The sequence below is a fragment of the Protobothrops mucrosquamatus genome, unplaced genomic scaffold (assembly GCF_001527695.2).
Source record: "Protobothrops mucrosquamatus isolate PMUCROS unplaced genomic scaffold, P.Mucros_1.0 scaffold_65, whole genome shotgun sequence".
NCBI classification, from domain to species: Eukaryota; Metazoa; Chordata; class Lepidosauria; order Squamata; family Viperidae; genus Protobothrops; species Protobothrops mucrosquamatus.
In genome coordinates this window covers 65,193-85,326 of record NW_015386141.1, presented here as the reverse complement: position 1 = coordinate 85,326, position 20,134 = coordinate 65,193, and the positions used below count along the sequence as shown (strand labels likewise).

Genomic DNA, 20,134 nt, shown 5'->3' with positions numbered 1-20,134 from the left:
CCTTCGAGACCGCCTTCTGCCACAGATTACCTCCCATCGGCCAGTACGCTCCCACAGGGTGGGTCTCCTCAGGGTGCCGTCGGCCAGACAGTGCCAGCTGGCGACCCCAAGGGGGAGGGCCTTCTCTGTGGGAGCTCCCACCCTCTGGAATGAGCTGCCCCCAGAGATCAGGGTGATCCCTGATCTCCCTTCCTTCCGCTGCACCCTCAAGACATGGCTATTCCAACAAGCGGGACTGGCCTAGGGCAATTTTTAGAGGGGTTTTAAATCATATTTTAATTAGACAACATTTAAATATTTCTTTTTAACTAATTTTAATTTTGTAATTGTTATTGGTGTATTTTTTAACTGATTGTCAGCCGCCCTGAGTCCGCAAGGAGAAGGGCGGGATATAAATTCAATAAATAATAATAATAATAATAATAAAAAAGACAGCTGTTAAGTGAGCCACACCAAATTTTATGACGTTTTTGCTATGACTGTTAAGTGAATCACATAGTCATTAAGTAAATTTGACTTCCCCCACTTACCAACTTTGCTTGTCAGAAGTTGGCAGGGAAGGTTGCAAATGGCGATCAAATGATTCCGGGATGCTGCAGCCATTCTAAACACATGCCAGTTGCCAAGTGCCCAAATTTTGGTCACCTGACTGGAGATGCTGTGATGGTTGTAAGTTTGAGTATGGTATTGGTGAGTACTTTTTTCAATGCAGTTGTAACTTTGTACGGTCATTAAATGAATGATTGTAAGTCAAGGACTATCTGTGTGTGTGTGGGGGGGTATTTTCTCTTTCTACCCCTTTCTGTCCTTATATATTCTGCATCCAGAGGTCAAGGAATCTCAAAAGAGGCCACACTGAGATCTGGGTATTCATAGTTAGTTTTCTTTGAAAATTTAGTCCAGTTGTTGTAATTAGCTCAGAACAAAAGAGGATTTACTTTCGACATATTCCAGAATATATTTCAAGTAGCTACCTAAATTGAAAGGGCTCCTAGTAGCTTGTGTAACTAAATTTAGGCTTTTGACAATCACTTTATTCTTTACCCTAAATGTTATTGGAAGTCTGGTACTCATCAAGATAGACATTCTATCAATCTCCATGACAAGCAAAAGATACAGAAAGAATGAGAAAGAAAATGTTACCAATGAGAAAGGCGTTCTTCTAGTTCTCTCAGGAGGTCCCGATTAAGCTCATATAGCTGAGGTAGATAGTACAAGATCTGATTCAGGATCTTATCTTCAATTACTGGCTTTCCAAACTGCCTAGAAGCATGTGCCACTGAATCCCGAAAATCCTATTACAGGGCAAGTGAGAAACATATACACATACTTTGAGAAACCAGCCTCCAAACAACAATGCAGGTTACATGATTTCTTTTGTAAAGACATAGATTATCCATTTATCCAAATTTCTAGGATCAGATAAGCAATCCAAGGTAAAACAGACTTTGGAAAGGAAGACAAGCTTAAACAAGCCTGAACAAAATATAGATTCAGTCTCTTGGAAAGTTTGCTTTGAAAAGACATGACTAAATCTATAAACCATGTCTCTGACTTGGTAAACTCCTATCTTATTTACACCACTTTAACTCTCATTGTTTCCTGCAAAGAAAGCAGGAAATTGTAGTTTGGCAGGAAAAAATATCTTCTTCTATAGAACACCTTTGGAATACCTTTTCCAAAAAGTTGTTAGTGAGAGGGTTTATAATATACTATGGATATGTCCTTGAATTGTTTGATTCATTTATAAAATTAGAACACAATTTTATAGGACTAATGTGATAAGGAATATATGAATTATAGCACTGGTTATTTGTTCTGTCCTACTGGTGGATTGTTTCTTCCAAAACTTTCTCAGGAAAGTATAATAAAAGTAGGTTGCTATCAATCAGGCTGAAATTTTGAGATACCTTGGTTTGTCCAGGATTGTAGGTTTCAGAAGAATTATATAACAAGTAGCAGCTGTAACATACATAACTCCTGATGCTCCATATTAGAGTTGTGCAAGGACCATTCAGTTTAAGAACCAGACTATTGTTTTTTTTTAAAAAAAAGATCAATCCAGTAGCCAGTAATTTCTTATCTTAGAGCATGTACCAGAAAAACTGACCCCCACTTTCCCACTCTAGAATACTAGAACAGGACCACAAAGAGTTATGTCACTCATGCCCTTATCATCTCCTGATTGGATTACTGTAACATGCTCTACATGGGGCTACCCTTAAAGAGTATTTGGAAGCTACAACTGGTACAGAATGCAGAAGTGTGGACAGTTCCGGAGGCCCCTTGGATGGCACATGTGACACAGTATGAGCTGTACTGACTGTCAGTTTGCTTCCAGCTTCAATTTGAGGTGTTAATTGTCTTTAAAGCTCTTTATGGAATGGGTCCAGGAAATCTGAGGAATTGCCTTATTCTGATAGATTAGCCCACCCCACTCATTCCAGTAGAAAGGACCTACTTCAGATCCCATTGGCCAAAGAACTTTGGTTGGCAGAGTTCAGGAAAAGAGCTTTTTCTGTGGTGGCCCCATGCTCTCTGGAATATTCTCCCATCAGAGGTCCACCCTGTCATGGTTCCGCTAGACGAAACCCATCAAAAGAACTTCAAGGAAAGAATTCTTCCTTAAAGAACATTTTATTCAGGAAACAAAGTATCGGCGCTACATAGTTGAACCCAAAACTAAATTCCCTTCCCCCAGATACAAAGTAACAAATTGCAATTCCCACCCCAATAAGCAGTCATAAACCACATTCTCCAATTAGCCTGAAATGTGGGCTTTCTCTCCAGCTCCTCAGCCCGCCAAACCGTTATCAGTTCGCCCTTGAATTCCCACAGAGCAGCGTTATTATTATGGCTAGCTGAGTTCAAACATTCATCCCAACCCCCCTTCCATCTGATTTCTAAATAGAAGAAAAAGCATGTTAAAAGCAAAGCGGAAATGGCTGCAATTTTCATTGGTTGTCAGAGCGGGAACTTCCAATGTTTACAGTGTTGACACAGCCCACACTCCTCGCCTTCCAGAAAAGCCAGATAACTTAGCTCTTCCGTTTGGCCTGGAGCCCTGACAGAGATTTGCTACATTGGGATTGGCTGACTAGAGAAGAACTCCACCTCCAGGCCGTCCATCATCTTGATTTTAGCTTTTCTATTCAATCTTTTCTATTCATTTTTTCTAATTTTAATTGTTTTCTAGTATTTTTAACCTTTTGTTATATTGTAAGCCATCCAGAGTCACTGTGCCAGTGAAATGGCAGCATAAAAATTTAATAAATAAATAAATATGCATTATTCAAAGCTTCACTCCACTTTTTTTGTCTAAAATGCTGCTGTTTGTACTATTCTGGACTCTATACATTTTACCTGTAGTTCTTTTAACTGCCAAATATTGCACTAGATGTGAATTAGGGAAATATCTAGTGTAAAATGACATGTTGTGTCCTGCATATAGACATGTTTAGTTATTTGAAAGACCTGATGGTAGTTCCTGTATCTGTGCTTCTGATTTAATTATTGGACTAGGGTCAATTGGTTCTCGTAGATAATAAAACTGCCACATCGTAGTTGAGATTCTCTTGTCAGCTGGCTTGGAACTTGGAATTGACTCCTACTTGAATATCATTTGGAGTTAGGTCATTTAAATTATTAAAAGTGCAGCTATTAATTTGAATATATAGATGTTATATTAGTATAGTATCTGTCATGGGTTTTATTTTATATCACAATGTTATGATTTACTGTAATGTGTTACAATATTGTTGTTTTATATTGTGTTGATATTTTTCTTACTTATAAACATGATGAATAAAATTACTACTGTTGCTATTTTATGGAGAAAAAAATCTATTTACATATATGATCACTTTAAGTTGAAAATTAACTAGATGGCACATAATCAATCAATCCTACTATTATTGTTTTTATGCAGATCTCCTAGCAAAATAGCTACATTACTATACAGAGTAGATGTGATAGGAGCTATGTTTTATAAAATGTTTAGTTCTGCTATGTTTAAATTGCATGGTATGCTCTCCTGATTATATCTGACTAAATTACACACTAATCTATATTTAGATTAAAATGTATATATCACTTGTACAGTATTCTATCACAATTAGTAAAACATACCATCTGCAAACCAGCTCTGATTCTTGTGCCAATCTAAGTACAAATCTAAATACATGCCCCATATCTGCCAACTTGAAATGGAATTTCACTGCTTCTGCTTTTGCTTCCTTCTCATTATGACTTCCATATCCCCTAAACAATTCAATATCTATACATTGGAGAATCAGAATAATCAAATCAGAATAGATGTGTTCCGTGTGTTCATAACTGCATGCTTTTCCAATGCAAATAAGGTACAACAATTATATAAACAGATGCACAGCTGTTTGAAACATTGGCTTGTGCACAATTTAAAAAAACAGTGCATCAGAGGAATGATATTAGTAGGCTTTTCCACTTTTTTTTAGTTTATTGTAACCTCTTTGAACATTGCATGACCTAAAACTGAAATGGGAGGGATGCCTCTTGTACATTAAATTCCAAGGTAAAACAGATGGCTTGAGCCATATGGAAATAAAGTGTTTTCATATCATGGGAGCCAACTGGCAACTAACCTCTTGCATCCTTAGGGGTTTATGATCTTCACATACAAAGAAATAAGCCAAATAACTGCTATTGCTAATAGAACCCATATGAAACTCAATACCATAAGCAACATTTCCTAATATTAACAGGAATGCTAGAGGAAAAATGCTGGGAATGTATGCACGTCCATTTATTATACCCCATTCTTGAATATACTTATGCTTCAATCTTGAATACACCTATTCATGAACATGGATCATGAATCAAAGACAACACTGAGATGTAGCTCTTTTTGGCTCCAATCCCACAATAATTATTCCTCCTCTCCACTTAGCCCCTCAAAGAAAAAAAAACTGATGTATACTTCCTTCCACAAATGCTCCAGTTAAGAAAAAGGAGGGGAAAAACTCCGAATGCTCAAAATTATATCTCAGAATCTGTTGATTCACTGACACAAATATTAATGGCTATATAATCTTGTGCTATACAAGATTAGAAGAAAAATAGCTTTTCAGAAAGACAGATAAAAAGCAATCATAAATTCTTCAGTATATGAAATCCAAATTCATTCTCATACAAATAAAAGACATAGAAAAAATGCAAGAAGTTATTTTACTATATTGTTATGCTTAGCAAAGCTATAATATTGAATTATAATGCTTCTCAACTTTAAAATGCAGCTGTTAAATACACAATAACTCATTCATTACATAGTGCAATATGCAGCCCTTTGTGTTAAATAAATGAATCTTTTTGATGGTCATTTTTTTTTTGCTAACATTAGAATATTTATTGCTACTCTCAAATATAGTTATTCATACACTGAAGCTGTATTTCTGCTGTTCATCAGCATACACACATTCTGCTGTATGTTGTAATCTGAGTTTGGAACAATTTCAAAAGTGACTTGTAATGCTCTGATGACCTCCTAAATTTAGTTCATGTGGCACTCAGTAAACTATTTCTGTAACACTAAAACAACACCAAAAAGTAATGAGATTATTAAAACAAGATGTTTGTATCAGAGTACTTTTCATGAAAGGAAATCTTAAATGTTCTTCTTTGAAATTATAAAGCACTCAGGTTCACTGCCTTATCACACTAATTTCTAATATGCAGATTATCACTTCAACATTATATGCAGATATCATTGTACATTCATTGTACATGCATATGTACATTGTACATATCATTGTACAATGTACATTGAGCATTCATGTCCATTGCCTAGGTTTGTTGTATGTTGTATGCTATCCAGAATTTGGGCAGCTTTTTAAATTTGGTAGATAAATTAAGCACTGAATTTATCTGACATATTTATCATATGTTCCTCACCCATATACTTGCCATGCTGCCTAGATAATAGCCATTAGGGGAATTAACAAGCATGAAGTGGTTTCCAAATAAATCCCTTTTTAACCAGTGTCTATTTGCCCAAATTCTAAATTTTCACTTGTACTTGCTGCTTGCGAAATCAAACATTTTGCCAGAGTTTCCAATGCAGCTAAAATTATATATCTAAAGAAGAATAGTAAGTAATTTATAGGATGGCACAATAAGAAAGATAAAGGATTTTTTAAAAAATGCTATCTGAAAATTCAAAACATCTTTTTAAAAAAGAACTGTGTAGAGCTCTCACTTTGGAATGTACATTTTTAATAGTATGTTCTGTAAAGCTCTAAGTTCCTCATCCATCAGTTTTAATAGCGATCATACAATAAAGTTTAATTTCCTGCACAAACAAAAAGTTAGATTAAGCTCTTTAAATATGCATCCAACTTCACGCTTTTAGCTTTACTGTTCAAAATATAAATATAGGTTAAAATCTTTGCTTTAAATTTTGTCGAGATTTGTTGGATTTCACAGGTGACAGGCTACAAAATTAAGAAATTCTGAACTATCAAGCAGCCTTGGCCTCTGAACTTTGATTGCCAAAGGAAAAGAAAATCTCAACAGTCAACTTTAAATGTAGGTGCCTAGCAAGTCAAGCTCACATACTTTTGGTAATACTCAAATAAGCTCGGGGGAGGGGGAATTACTTAAAAACTTAGTTAAAATAATACAACCAGATTATTCAAGTCTTATTGAAGATTTCTCCATCACTAGATTGACTGGGGTTTTAAACACATGCAAATAAAGCCTAAACATTCTAAGAATGAAATAAATAACAAGATATCATTTTACTATTTTCCACTGTCAAATAATAATATGCAACATGTGCTCCTAATGCACCTTATAAAACATTGTATTCTGCTCTCATTTAATTGCATAAATTATCATAAACTAATCTTCCATATAATCCCACATTTTATATGACTTCATGGCTTATGGATCACAACTATGATTAGATTAAATTAATATAATAACATTATACAGTATAGTTACATTATATTTCCCTATTTTGTGATGGTTCACCTTTGTACACACACATGAAGAATGTTGAGATGTCAAAAACAAACCTCTGGTTCTACTACATTTTCACCTTTCTGGGAATGTATATAAATTCTTTTCTATCATGTGCTCATTTTTAGCACTGTTAGCTCTGAATCTAAAGACTTTACAGAGATGATTAAGCTAAGATGTTTATAAACTAAACATATGTTTATAAAAGTAAAATTAAATACTTACAATGTGCAGAAGCTTTAGAACATCTACAAACCTATTGACAAAAGAAGAACAAAAACATCTCAGGAGAAAAGGAAAGGGAAAGGTTAAAAGCAAAGTAGATTTAATTAAGTACCACTCAGATAACTTACACTTTCTCTGAGCTCATGATTTCCTTAGCGATATGATAAACCTTTGTTTTCTTTCCAGCTGCCCTAAACTAAAAATAAAAGCAAATATTAAAAAAGCAACATAGGAAGGGTAAAAAAACTGGATTATGTGTATTTTAGACAACATTTTTATACATAAAATTTCTCCTATAGTTTTACTGTGTGCAGCTGTTTTCTATATTCAGTTGCATAATGTTCCATATGCAGATGACTATTCAATTAACTGACAGCTGATTTTATTTTTACACACACACACACGTTAAGAACAATAATAAGTATTGCAGCAAACTAATTTAGAATAAAAAAAGTAAAACAAAGAATGAACAAAAAAAAAGTGCAATAAGAAAATACAGGTAGTCCTCAACTCATAACTATTCATTTAGTAACTGTTGAATTTTACAGTGGCACTGAAAAAAGTGATTTATGACTGCTTTTCACCCTTACAACTGTTGGAACATCCTTGTAGTCAGTCACATGATAAAAATTCAGATGCTTGGCAACTGGCATGTATTTATGATGGTTGTAATATCCTGGGTCATGTGATCACCTTTTGTGATCTTTGACAAGCAAAGTCAATGGGGAAGCCAGATTCATTCATAACTGCGTTACTAACTTAATAACTGCAGTGATTCACTTAACAACCATGGCAAGAAAGGTCATAAAATGGGGCAAAACTCACTTAACAACTGTCTTGTTTAGCAATGGAAATTTTGGGCTCAATTGTGGTCATATGTCGAGGACTACCTGTAGAAGAAAAGCAAGAGATAAAGAGATAAAGGAAAAAAACATAAAGAAGTGGCTTCTGCTATTTTTTACAGCAGTTAGAAATATATTTTAGCCTCACTCTTTAAACTTACTTCACGACTTCTTTCTTTCTACTATCTATCCTGTCTAATCATCAAAACCATAAAATACAAGTTCATTTTTTTATAAAAATATTGGGGTTTCATAAAAACTTGGGAAAAGATGTTTCCAGGCATCAATAAATATAAATATTGTCTTTTCTCTAATAAAAGAAGTCATGGCATACTCCGTTTTTCTATTGATTTCATTTTTTCCAACTGCTACAATATTCTCTAAAAACTCATGACAAAATAGATTATGTAACTAAATGTTAGTCTTACCTGCTTGTTTTCTTGTGCATCAGACTCCCCTTTACTGGAATCTGAATTGGTATCATCATCATCATCATCATCATCATCATCATCATCATCATCATCAGAACTGTTCATGTCTCTTGGCATTATTTCATCATCTGAATGTATATCTTCTAACATCAATTCTGATCCATCACGTTCTGCTGATGACCTACAACATTGTGTAACATAAGCAAAGTTCCATCTAATTGTTGGCTGAAGCACATAATGCTGTTCACTGTAGAAATCTATTAACTATTAACACAACTATAAATTGTGTAATACAATCCACAAAGAAAGAAGTAACAGTTTCACAAAGGAAAACAAATCTTGTTCAATCACAATTGTTAATGTGATCATCCAAGTCTCTTTATAAATTACCTTATTTGGTGGATGTCTTAAAATTTTTATCTTTACTGGTAAAATGTCAAAATGCCTTATATCATTCATTTTTCTGTCCCACAATAATGAGAGATGAGCTTTTTTATTGTTTTCTAATGACTTCAAAATCATTTTTACCCATACTCACTTTCAATCAAAAGCATACTGATATTCAAAGGTTTCTGAAGGCACAGTTAAAATATACATTATCCAAATATTAATGTTATCTGCTGTATTATATAAGTACCAGCCAGCTCAGAACTTAGGATATACTTTCTTAATAAATAAAAATAACCCAAAATATCATAATTGTTCATTAGCTGTAATTATCTTAATTGGATTATCTTATATACTGATCTCCTGTAATAATATTAAATAATGAAATGTTTTAAATGTTGCCTAATAAGAACCTTACCAAATATTTTGCAGTAGCATACTAGTAAGCACATTAAGTTAGCATCAAAAATATGGCATGGCATTGTATTTTGAGTTAAGCATAAAATGGTATAAACTCATTTATCACATCAATACTCCTAGTAGAAAGTGTTTACCTTGTGCAATTCATAGCTATGCTGCTGCAAATAAAATATGAAAATTGAAATAATTGCCTGAAAATATTTTAAAATTAAACAAGGCTCTAATATTCCAAGCTCTAGAATATTTGGGCACAGAATGGATGTGTTATCTGGCATTATGATTCTGGGACACATTATGTAGACCATAAGAGGTTCTCACTAAATTAAATTGTGGTTTCATTCTAATTTAGGATGTTGTATGAACGGAGACAAATGAGGGTTATTTGCCTGAGGTGTGGCCCTAAGCAACAGCTCAAATAGCTAAGATCATAAGCAACTTAAAGTATTACAATTCTTTTAAAAAGTGCCTCAGGCACCATAATTGAGCTTAGGTTTCTGAGAATTACTAAATTATAAATGAATTTTATACTGCTTCCTGCATAAAGAAATGGTAAATCAACAATTTGTACTTTTAAAATTATTATTCATATTATAAAAGATTATTTTGGGCATATGCATCCACATAAATATAATCAAAGTATATTTCCGTAGTAAAACCATTAGTTTTATTCATAAAGGGTTGTAAAATTCATTTTAAAGAATTGTGATATCCCAAAGTCTGAGAATCCCTGCCTTAAAATAAAGATATTGAACACATGAAGCTATATTGGAAAGCATAACAGAAGGTGCAAATGTCAAACACCCAGAAAGGCCAGATTCTGTGGTCACAGAATTTCTCACATACTGATTTCAAGAGAGATCCCCAAAAAGGTTAATTCTGAATATCAATGTATTTCAATATATAAGCTAAAAATATAGCATACTAGGCTCAATTAAAACATCTCCCACGCTGTCAGGTTAAGGATTACCACATAGTAAGGTTTCTTTCTCTTTTTTTTCTTTTTGGAAAGAGAAACTTCTGCATAAGCAGTCATGTGAAATAAATCACCACTGAGTCATTACACTGTTCTTTGATGAAAAATAGTTTGTCACAGCCTATAAACCAACACATCTTCTCATATACCTAGAGGAAGCATTCTAGTTTGCTGAATGTAATTACTTGATTTTACTTTTACAGCAAATTAACTCAATTAAATAAAAGAATACTGCATTAGATTTTTGTCATGCTAACTTCAGAGGACAGTTTTATTCCAATGACTGTAGAGACAGATGCTATGTCTTGACCTGCTTCTAGTAATAATGTATAGCATTTCCATAGACATTCCAATAATCTTTTTGATCCCATCTATCCAAATTTATCTGTTGTATTTCCTTTCTTCTATTTCCTCAACCTGGCTCACATATTTTTTTTGCTAATCCATTATTTATTATCCAGCCAGGTGCTCCAAATATACAAGTTTTGTCTTGCATATTTGGTTGTTTGTTCTTGCAGTCCATGATACTCTTGATTCTATTTCAAAATCAATAATTCAAAACAGATGTTAAAGTATGTAGACCTGGCTTGAGTAGGAAGAAGGGAGCTATGAACCAATAAGGGAGAAGAAAAAGAATTAGTCAGCCCTGGGAAAAAAGAAAAGCCTGGGAGAGAAACTCATCATAGCCCCGCCTTTATTTTGTTTCTCATAAAATGTGGTAGAGTGAAACTGTTATCTTTGAAGATTTTGTTATGCTACCTTACAACAAAGAAGAGATTCCTGAAATTCTTGCTGTTCTATTTGTCCTTGCCTACTTCAAAGGACTGACAGTACAGGTAGTCCTCGACTTACAACAATTAGAACAATTAATCAGTGGAACATCCTGCCTCCAGAAGCTGTGAATGCTCCAACACTGGAAGTTTTTAAGAAGAGACTGGACAGCTATTTGTCTGAAATGGTATAGGGTTTCCTGCCTGGGCAGGGGATTGGACTAGATGACCTCCAAGGTCCCTTCCAACTACTACTACTACTACTACTTATTATTATTGTTGTTGTTGTTGTTAACAACAATAAATTAATTTAGTGACCATTCAAAGTTACAATGGTATTGAAAAAGTGACTTATGATCATTTTTCACATTTATGATTGTTGCCAAGCATCCCCATGGTCACATGATCAAAATTCAGATGCTTGGCAACTGACTTGTATTTATGACAGTTGCAATGTCCAAGGGTCATGGGACCACCTTTTGCAAATCTCTGGCAAACAAACTCAATGGAAAAGCCACATTCACTTAACAATCATGTTACTAACTTAACAACTGCAGTGATTCACTTAACAACCGTGGCAAGAAAGATTGTAAAATGGGGCAAACTCACTTAACAACTGTCTCGCCTAGCAATGGAAATCTGGAGCTCAATTGTGGTCGTTAAGTTGAGAACTACCTGCAGTCTAATTTCTTTCACCTTTTCTTAGTGTCCAATTATCGCAACCATGTTTTACCACTGGAAGATAATGTTTTTCACTATTATGACCTTTCTCATCATGGTATATCATCATCCTCCAAGATGTTATATGCTTTTGTTATTAATTTACTCCCTAGGATTAATTTTCTCTTTATTTCCCCATCTTTATCTGTTCCAGATAAATTCCAGGTATTTAAATTCAAACATTATTCAGGCAATACATTGTTTTGATTCATGGGCTAAATCTACTTTTTACAGATTTCGTTTTTCAATATTTAAGGGCACATAGTTACAAAATCATAGTCTGGAGACTGATCGTGGCAAATAATGAAAAAAATCATGGTAAGTTCATTACAACAAATAGTTTTTCCTTCTTCCTTTCAAATCTATTTTTTGCATCAAGTCTATTAAATTATAAATTTGGAAACAACGACTATGGAAATATATGTGTATCTCTCTCTCTCTCTTTCTCTCTGAGAGAGAGAGAGAGAGGAGATAAGAGAAAGAGAAAGAGAGAGAGAGAGATGTGTGTATGTGTGTATATATATAGAGAGAGAGATAAAGAGAGAAAGATAAAAAGAGAGAGACAGAGAGAGAGAGAGAGAAAACTGACCTTGATCATTTTTGACTGAACTGGATATGTTCAAGGTAATATTTTATAAATATCAGATTAGTGTTATTATACAATTTATCAGATTAGTGTTATTATACAATTTTCTAGAATTAATTCAATTTATCTGTAAAAAGCATTAGCAGTTCTATTGGCCAAAAGCAAACACTTTCTAGAAACAATACATTCTTTAGATCAGTTAAAGTTTAAAATTTAGTCATTCAGTTACAAATTCTATGCCATGCAGGGAGAAAACGACTTCTGCATCACTACATATTTTCTGTTACTTGAAGAACTATTTCCTGTCCTCACTAAATAGTTCTACACGATTTGAATTTAACTAATCTTTTTTAGTATATGCTATGTCTTTATGAGATTTGGATTGATCTACATATTCTCTCAAAAGTATCACAGTTTATTCATTTTCTGGAGATATACAAAATACTTAAGTAGAATACAAGTCCTCTTTAAGAGAATATTTGATTTTAGCACTTTTTCTTAATTATAGCTTTAAAGTAGTAACAGTTTTATTCTAGCCCAGACATATCAAACACAAGGCTGGGGGCCGGATGCAGCCCGCTAAGTGGTTTCATGTGGCCCGCGAAGCCATCCTGGAAACAGTGAGGGAACGGCCCCCGCTGCCTTGGCTCTGGCCCAGGCCGTCCGGGAGGGAGCCAATGTACAATTTTGTGGTGGCCATCTATGCTGAAATGCATTCAGCTCCACAAGGCCGTCTAGAAACAGCGAGGAACCAGCCCCTGCTGCGTCGGCCCCGCCCCCTGGGTGCATGCTGGGGAGGTGTCACCCTTTGTGAGAAATGAAGAAATGCATCATCACCTGGAAGTGGTCCTGGTCCCACTCCCTTCTGCCAGAGACCCTCAGATCTGTCCCACTCTTGCCCAGGCCCCCACAGGCACCATTGATGCGAACGATGTAGAGCTGGCCATGCCCACCCAGTAGGCCACACCCATTCCATCCATGCCCACTCAGTAGGCCACACCCATTCCATCCATGCCCACTCAGTAGGCCACACCCACCCTGGCCACACACACCCCGCCCCCCCCGAGGGCAACCGCAATGCTGATGCGACCCTCAATGAAATTGAGTTTGATACCCCTGTTCTAGCCGTATCCAGCAAATAAATAGATTCCTGGTTATATTTTGCCAATAGTTTATAATAAAAAACATTTACTTGAGCGGACCTCAAATTTACAGTCAAGCAACATCTCACTTTCAAACATCAGTTCTCACAGGCTATATACATTTCCAGTTGACAAACAGTTCTTAAGTTGTCAAAAAAGTTGAGGCTATGTCAGTTATGTTTTTTTAAAAAACAATAGTTTTAACATGGTACCATATAACGAGCCAATACAAACAGTGCAATTTATTATACTTATTTGATCAGGTACCATGTTTAAAGCAGAAAATTAAAGAGGAAAAAAGTTCAACATCTACCAAATGAATATAGCAATTTCTGTTTTGAGACTAGACAATTTTATAATTCTAACAAGTATAGGTTTTTATGGTGTGGATTTTTAATGTTGTAAGCTATCTGGAGTAACCTGTGATTGGGGGAAGACATATAAATTTACTAAATCAATCAATTAATAATATATATATATATATCATCTTCAAATCCAGTGAAGTCATCAGTGAGATTTGTATGCAAGTTTGCAATCACTTCATCAAACTTAGTTCAGGTTTGTAGTTGTTCATATGGATGTCCAATCATTATATTTCCACATTCAGCTGCTTAAGGACATTTTCTCGTGGATTAGGATAAAAGTTAACTATTGTTCAAAAAGTCAAATTGCTTATGCCATAAACTGCCTTCAGACAAAATCAAGCCAGTGATCCATCAAAAAAGAAAAGAAAAGTATGTATTTAAACGAAATATAAAAATGGAAAAGTAACCAATAACAGCAACCAATAAAAGTTCTCTTATTAACCACATATCAGTAAAATAATAAAAGTGATTCAGACATATATAGAGATATAACTATGTAACTATGCTTCTGGATAAGTTAAAAACTATTTAGAGCATAGAGATGGCAGCAATAATAAAATGTTTCACATATCATGCTAATTGTAGTTTTAAAAAGTAGGCTTTCATGCATAATGCTATGCCATAAACAATTTACAAACCACAATAGGTGACTGTACACATCAATCAATATAGATTGATGCAATGGAAAAATCACACCCGTACTTACACCTATACATTTTCCATTTTAGCACCTTACCTGCCAAACTCCAAACAATTCCCTGTAGGTTCATATAGCTCTTCCACCTCATACATATTAGCATCCTGATTTTCAGCACCACTAGAATTTTGCCTGTCAAAACATATTTTTTTATCAGTAGCTGCAAAAGGCAAATTCTCATATTCTGGGATTTCTTCGTAATGGCTCGCATTTTCATATTCATGTATGTTGTCTTGAGTAAGAGAACTCAAGTGTCCTTGTAATGAAAAAGTCTGTTCATCTAAAGACTTTGATCTTTGATTGATTTCAATTTCATTCCGACCTTTGATTTTTTGTTTTCCCTTTTGTGAGAAAAAGCTGCCTATTTCTGCTGAATGTGCCTTTGCCGGTTTAGTTTTCCTTCCATTTGCCATGGTAGTTGCATTCCCATTTTTGCCAGGCCCTTCTCTGCTAAGAATATTCCCATTGGCATTATCTGTAGACTGTGTGCCCTTTGCCAGAAATTTCTGGAAGTCACTTTTCAACATCCAAACAGACCATTTCATGTTTAGGAATTTTTTTAGTGAGCTTTTCTTTTGAGGTTCTTTTGGAGGCTTGTGTATTCTGTCCATATCTACAGAAGACAAGGATTTGGCTCGAGGTTTTGTTACAGTGCTGAGGTTTTCCACTTTTTTTGCATTTTTTGTGTTTTTTAAGATTTCTGGGTTTCCTGAAAATGGAAGAATAGGATGAGGTAATTTCCAAACTGGTTTTTCCAAAGGTGGTGTTAGTGTATCAGACAATAGGACTGCATTTTCTTCTCTGCCTGAGAAATGCCTTATCCGAGCCCCCCCCAAAGGAGCCTCCAAAGTTTTATTTTCACTAGAAAAGTAAGCATTTGTGTCTAACAGTTCCTCTGATGCAGATTTTTTCAATAGCCCAGCTACAGCAATGCCATGTCTTTGAGGTTTCTGAGGAATGATTCGAGATGAACTTTCACCTTTTAAGTAAGCATCTTTAGCATCCTTTTTTTGTGCAGAGTTATCAAGGGTCATCAAGGCAGATAAAGGTTGATTGCATGATAATTTTATTTGTTTAGGCAAACTCATTGATAGGTTACTACACCTTACAAAGCCAGTCTCTTTAGCATCAGTTGCCAACATACTGTTATCGTCCATTATGTTAATGGAAGGGTTTATTGAATTAAGGTCTGAAGAATGCCCAATATTTTGTAAGAATTGACAGTGTTCATGTACAATTTCAGAAGACTGGCTTGGTGGAATCAATTCTTTGGAATCAGTAGATTCTGATGTTGGATGTAATTTTCTTACAGAATATGAAGGTACTTCAGATTTATCCACTGCACTTTTATGTTCCTGATTTTTATAGGAAACACTTTGAACTAGAACATTAATTTTTGTTGTATTCTTAATGGAAAACTCATGAATCCCAGAACTATCACATTCATCCTCTTCTGAAACATCTACGCCATCTTGATGAACTAGACAGGGAGTGTGTAGCTTTCTTGGTTTTGGAATTGGAAAAGATTTAGTTGATATTACAGAGTTGGTTCCAAATGAAAGTTTGTCACTGTCTTTTTTGCAAGGTATCATAGATGTATTATCCACACCCATTTTTTCCATATGTGCTGGATTACTCAAAGAGAAACAATTATTGTTGTTTTCAGTCAAAAGAGGAACTTCTAACATTTCAGATTCAACAGCAGCTAACTTCGCATCATTATCTGATCTGTCCTTAAGTTCTTCAATATTGAATATAGGTGGAGAAAAGTCTGTAAATTCTATTTTAACATTTTTGTTAGAATTAATAGTATTAACTGTTTCAAGTTCACTTAAATGTTTTTGCCTCAAATGGCCATTATTAGGGAAAACATTTTGTATCATAACATCTTCAAGTTTTTCCTCTATATCATTAGCCTTTAAGACGATATTGTAGTTATTTAAGTTGTTTTCATTATTGCTTTCAAATATTGTCCCACGTTTTAGAGATGATGGTTGTTCATCTATATCAATGTTCTCTAGGTTTTCTAACTGTTCAAAAATGGTTGCATTTTTGTGTGTATCCTCCCTATTTCCACATTTATGAATGCATTCAAAGCTGCAAGAACACAGAGATATAATATAAGCCGCGTTGTCTGTTGGAATCCCATTTTTATAATTCAGATGAAGCAAGTACTCAGAAGAGTCTTTTTTGTGATCTTCTAAAGTCTTTAAATTTCTCCTTATGGAAGTGGGGACAGTTTTAACTTCAGGAACAGTCGAGCATTTAAGCACCTTTGGTTTTGGTGCTATCACTGGCTTTGTTTTTCTTGAGGACTGCAAAACATCCACCACCACAACTTCTGGTTTTGGTGCTACAGGAGGCGGTACTGTTTTGTGTCCTATCACCAGTCTTGGTTTTGGGGCAACTGGTGGCTTCTTAGTTTCTAGAAAGGAGGGGAAAAGAAAAAAAAGAGAAATATTAGATTGGTCAGAATAATATTGTGTAAGTTATAAAATGCAAGCCTTCATACTTTATGGAAATAGATCTCTCTGTAATGAAAAACTTCAACAAATGATAAGGAACATTAGTGCTAATGATTTAATTATGTTTGTTTGTTTGTTTGTTTATTTGATATGCCACCTATCTCACTGTCCTGAGTGACTCTAAATGTTTGTTTGCCAAGAGGGAATTATTATGTGTGAGCGGCTGGCAAGCGCATGTATGTGTGCAGCTCCATTTGCACAAGGGGTGGGCATGCATACTGCTCGTGCAAATGGAGTTCCGCGCACAGGTGCTTGCCTGCTGCTCACATAAATAGGGATGCACGCATGTGCTCATCTGCTGCTTCTGCAGTCTGGTTCCAAACGGCTCATGGCCCAGTAATGCGCCACAACTCAGGGGTTGGGGACCCTTGATCTAAATGGCACAATCTAAAAAAGGGTGCAATTGGAGTATCAGATGAAATTGTACATAGGCCTTCCTGGCCACAGCTGTCACCTGTTCTTCAAGCAAGAGTTGCCAGTCCAGGAAGACCTTTAGATTGTGCACCAACCTTGAAGGGGGAAGTGCTAATTCATCCAAGACCAAAGATGGAATATACTCAGATCTGGACGACCCAATTATCCACAACCACTTGGTCTTGGTAGGATTGAGTCAGAGATGGTTCCTCCCCATCCAAACCTGCACAGCTTCCAGGCCCTGGGATAGAATCCTGACAACCTCACTTAGCCAGTCCAGATATGAAAGATATAATCAGATATCATCAGTATAGTGGTGACACCAAAGCTCAAACAGGTAGATGACCTCCCCTAGCAATTTCATATAGAAGTTGTTGGGGGGAGCATATGTACCACAAATAGGTTCATACAATACGCTAAGTTCTCAACTATACTGAAGAAACCAAATTGCTAAAAATACATGAGACAGGCCATAACATAACTTATTGTGATACGGAAGCTCAGCTAATATGTGAATTTGCCAAATGGTTTGCTTAACTTGTCTAAAGATTGTCATTCAATTTAAGGAACCTGTGACCTACCAGATGTTGTTGAATTACAAATCCTAACAGCTTACCCTACACAATTGGCAAAGAGATGCTCCCAGTTTTGAAGCTTCTACAGTATTTTCTATCATATTTTATTTTTAATGCACTAGCCATGTCTAAAAGGTTATTTCAATTTGGCCATAATAAAAGAAGTTTAAAAAATTGTTGTTAGGCTTTTAATTTGTTAGAAATCAAAATCCCACCTTTCTGTAGAAAGCTACGTGCATAAACCAATACTATATCCTCCAGTTGGCAACTGAAGATTTCTTCCCTCTTCTGAAACTAAAAAATCTAGGCTACCGAGCAAACCTGAAGACAATGCATCATTTCCAATTTTCAACATCGGTCTCATTTTTTTTTAATATTCAGGACAAACAAGTTCTGTCATAATAATCACACTCTGTTTTAACTTCCAAGCTTTTTCTTTCTTAATCATAAAACATTGATATAAATAATGTAACTTATAACAATTTAAGAAACAATCAACACTAATGGACCACAGACCTATTTGTAGATAGTTCTTTCAGAGAACTTTCCAATTTAACTAATATTGCAGTGTTGGGAAGAGTTGGATTCATTATTATTTGACCATGGAATGCTCATAAGATTACTTTTAAGTCATCACCACCTCTCACCTTAAATTACCCCAGAAAATTGTAGTGAGAATAAGGAAGCTTTTATACTTTTCCTGGGTTTAATCCAATTAGTGAAATTTAAACAGTAGCACCCACATATATCAAATCGCCTATAGCATTTTATATTCAAAAGCAAAGAAGTGTTCTGGAATATACGGTGTTTTAATTATAGCATCTGTCTGCAATTCCTTACACCAAACACATGTTTTCCTGGTATCACACAGTAATTGCAGAAAGTAGATTCTTGGAGAAAATTAAGTTATTTTGGAATAATCCTGTCATACTAATAGCATTTTTGCCTTTACATCTGCTTTCAAAGATAAACAAACCCTCCTTTCTCTAAGTTTGTCACATATTGTAATATCTGGATAGTATACTCTCTGATGAAAGATAGATTGTCCAATGTTAGTGACTACAAGATATTATAAACAATTGGTTTATCAATCCATATGTAACCTTTAAAACTAAATTTAGATCATTTTTTACACTACCCAAAACAGAAATCCTGCTACCTTTTCTGCAAATATTCATAACTACTCTAAGCTGATGACTAAAAATTTCCTTCCCTCAAGCAAACCACCTTATTTAAAAGCGAAAATAGCCTTTTAACCGTAATCCTAAATATACCTACTTTATTGTAACCATTTTATGCAAGCATTCAAAATGAAAATTTGCATACTTAGAAATTCTAGCTTAATGCTTCCATTGTCTCAAGTTGCATTTTCAATACATATTTATTCTCTCAATCTACCCTATGTCATGACTCTATTACACCAATTTCGGTTCTACAAATTAAGGGGAAGAGTCATGTCATAAAATAATATTTTTCACAGGAAAGTCCCCAAATTGTTTAGCAGCCACCTACAGTTCTAATTAATGCAGGACTCCTATATTGTTCAATTTAGCCCAGGCTGAAACTTGCCTTTTGATTTTCCTAATAAAGTATATATTCTAAAAAAAGTTTTATCAATTATGAATCACAGTCAGCGGGGTTTTAACAATTCATTTCTCCTTCAAAATGCTTCAGACTTCTTTGCTCAATCATGATAGTAAATAATCTCTCAGTGGTTGCTTTCAAATGTAAAAACTATCTGTAAAATCTCAGAATAAAAGCAATTTCTTATACACAAAGGGAATTTCAACAAATACTTCCCTTACTTTTGCCAGTGAAGCAGTATTCTTCAATCTTCATTACAAAATTTTTCTTTTATTTAGTCATAAGTTTATTTTTTTTCTTAAATTCTTATTTAAATGTTTCCTAACCACTGTTCTCCCATAATAGCTATTAGCATTACGCACAACAAAAATACACCAGAATATAATCAATTTTTCTTCCAGTTTGTTGCAAGCTTTTTTAAAAAAAATATTGATGCTGCTTGTAACATGGCTGTGATTCCTTTCAGGTGCTTGAAGGTGTAA

The 20,134-nt window shown here is 34.8% G+C and overlaps 1 protein-coding gene across 1 annotated transcript in view; it reads right to left on the bottom strand.

Moving 5' to 3' along the window:
• FGD6 (FYVE, RhoGEF and PH domain containing 6) overlaps positions 1–20,134 on the bottom strand; it is a 50,781-nt gene that overhangs the window by 24,259 nt on the left and 6,388 nt on the right. Inside the window, exons 2-6 of the mRNA XM_015812747.1 lie at positions 14,594–16,979; positions 8,492–8,675; positions 7,350–7,417; positions 7,222–7,252; positions 1,144–1,295 (exon numbers count right to left, since the gene is read on the bottom strand). Coding sequence (XP_015668233.1) covers positions 1,144–1,295; positions 7,222–7,252; positions 7,350–7,417; positions 8,492–8,675; positions 14,594–16,979 — 2,821 coding nt within the window. The remainder of the gene's footprint in view (positions 1–1,143; positions 1,296–7,221; positions 7,253–7,349; positions 7,418–8,491; positions 8,676–14,593; positions 16,980–20,134) is intronic.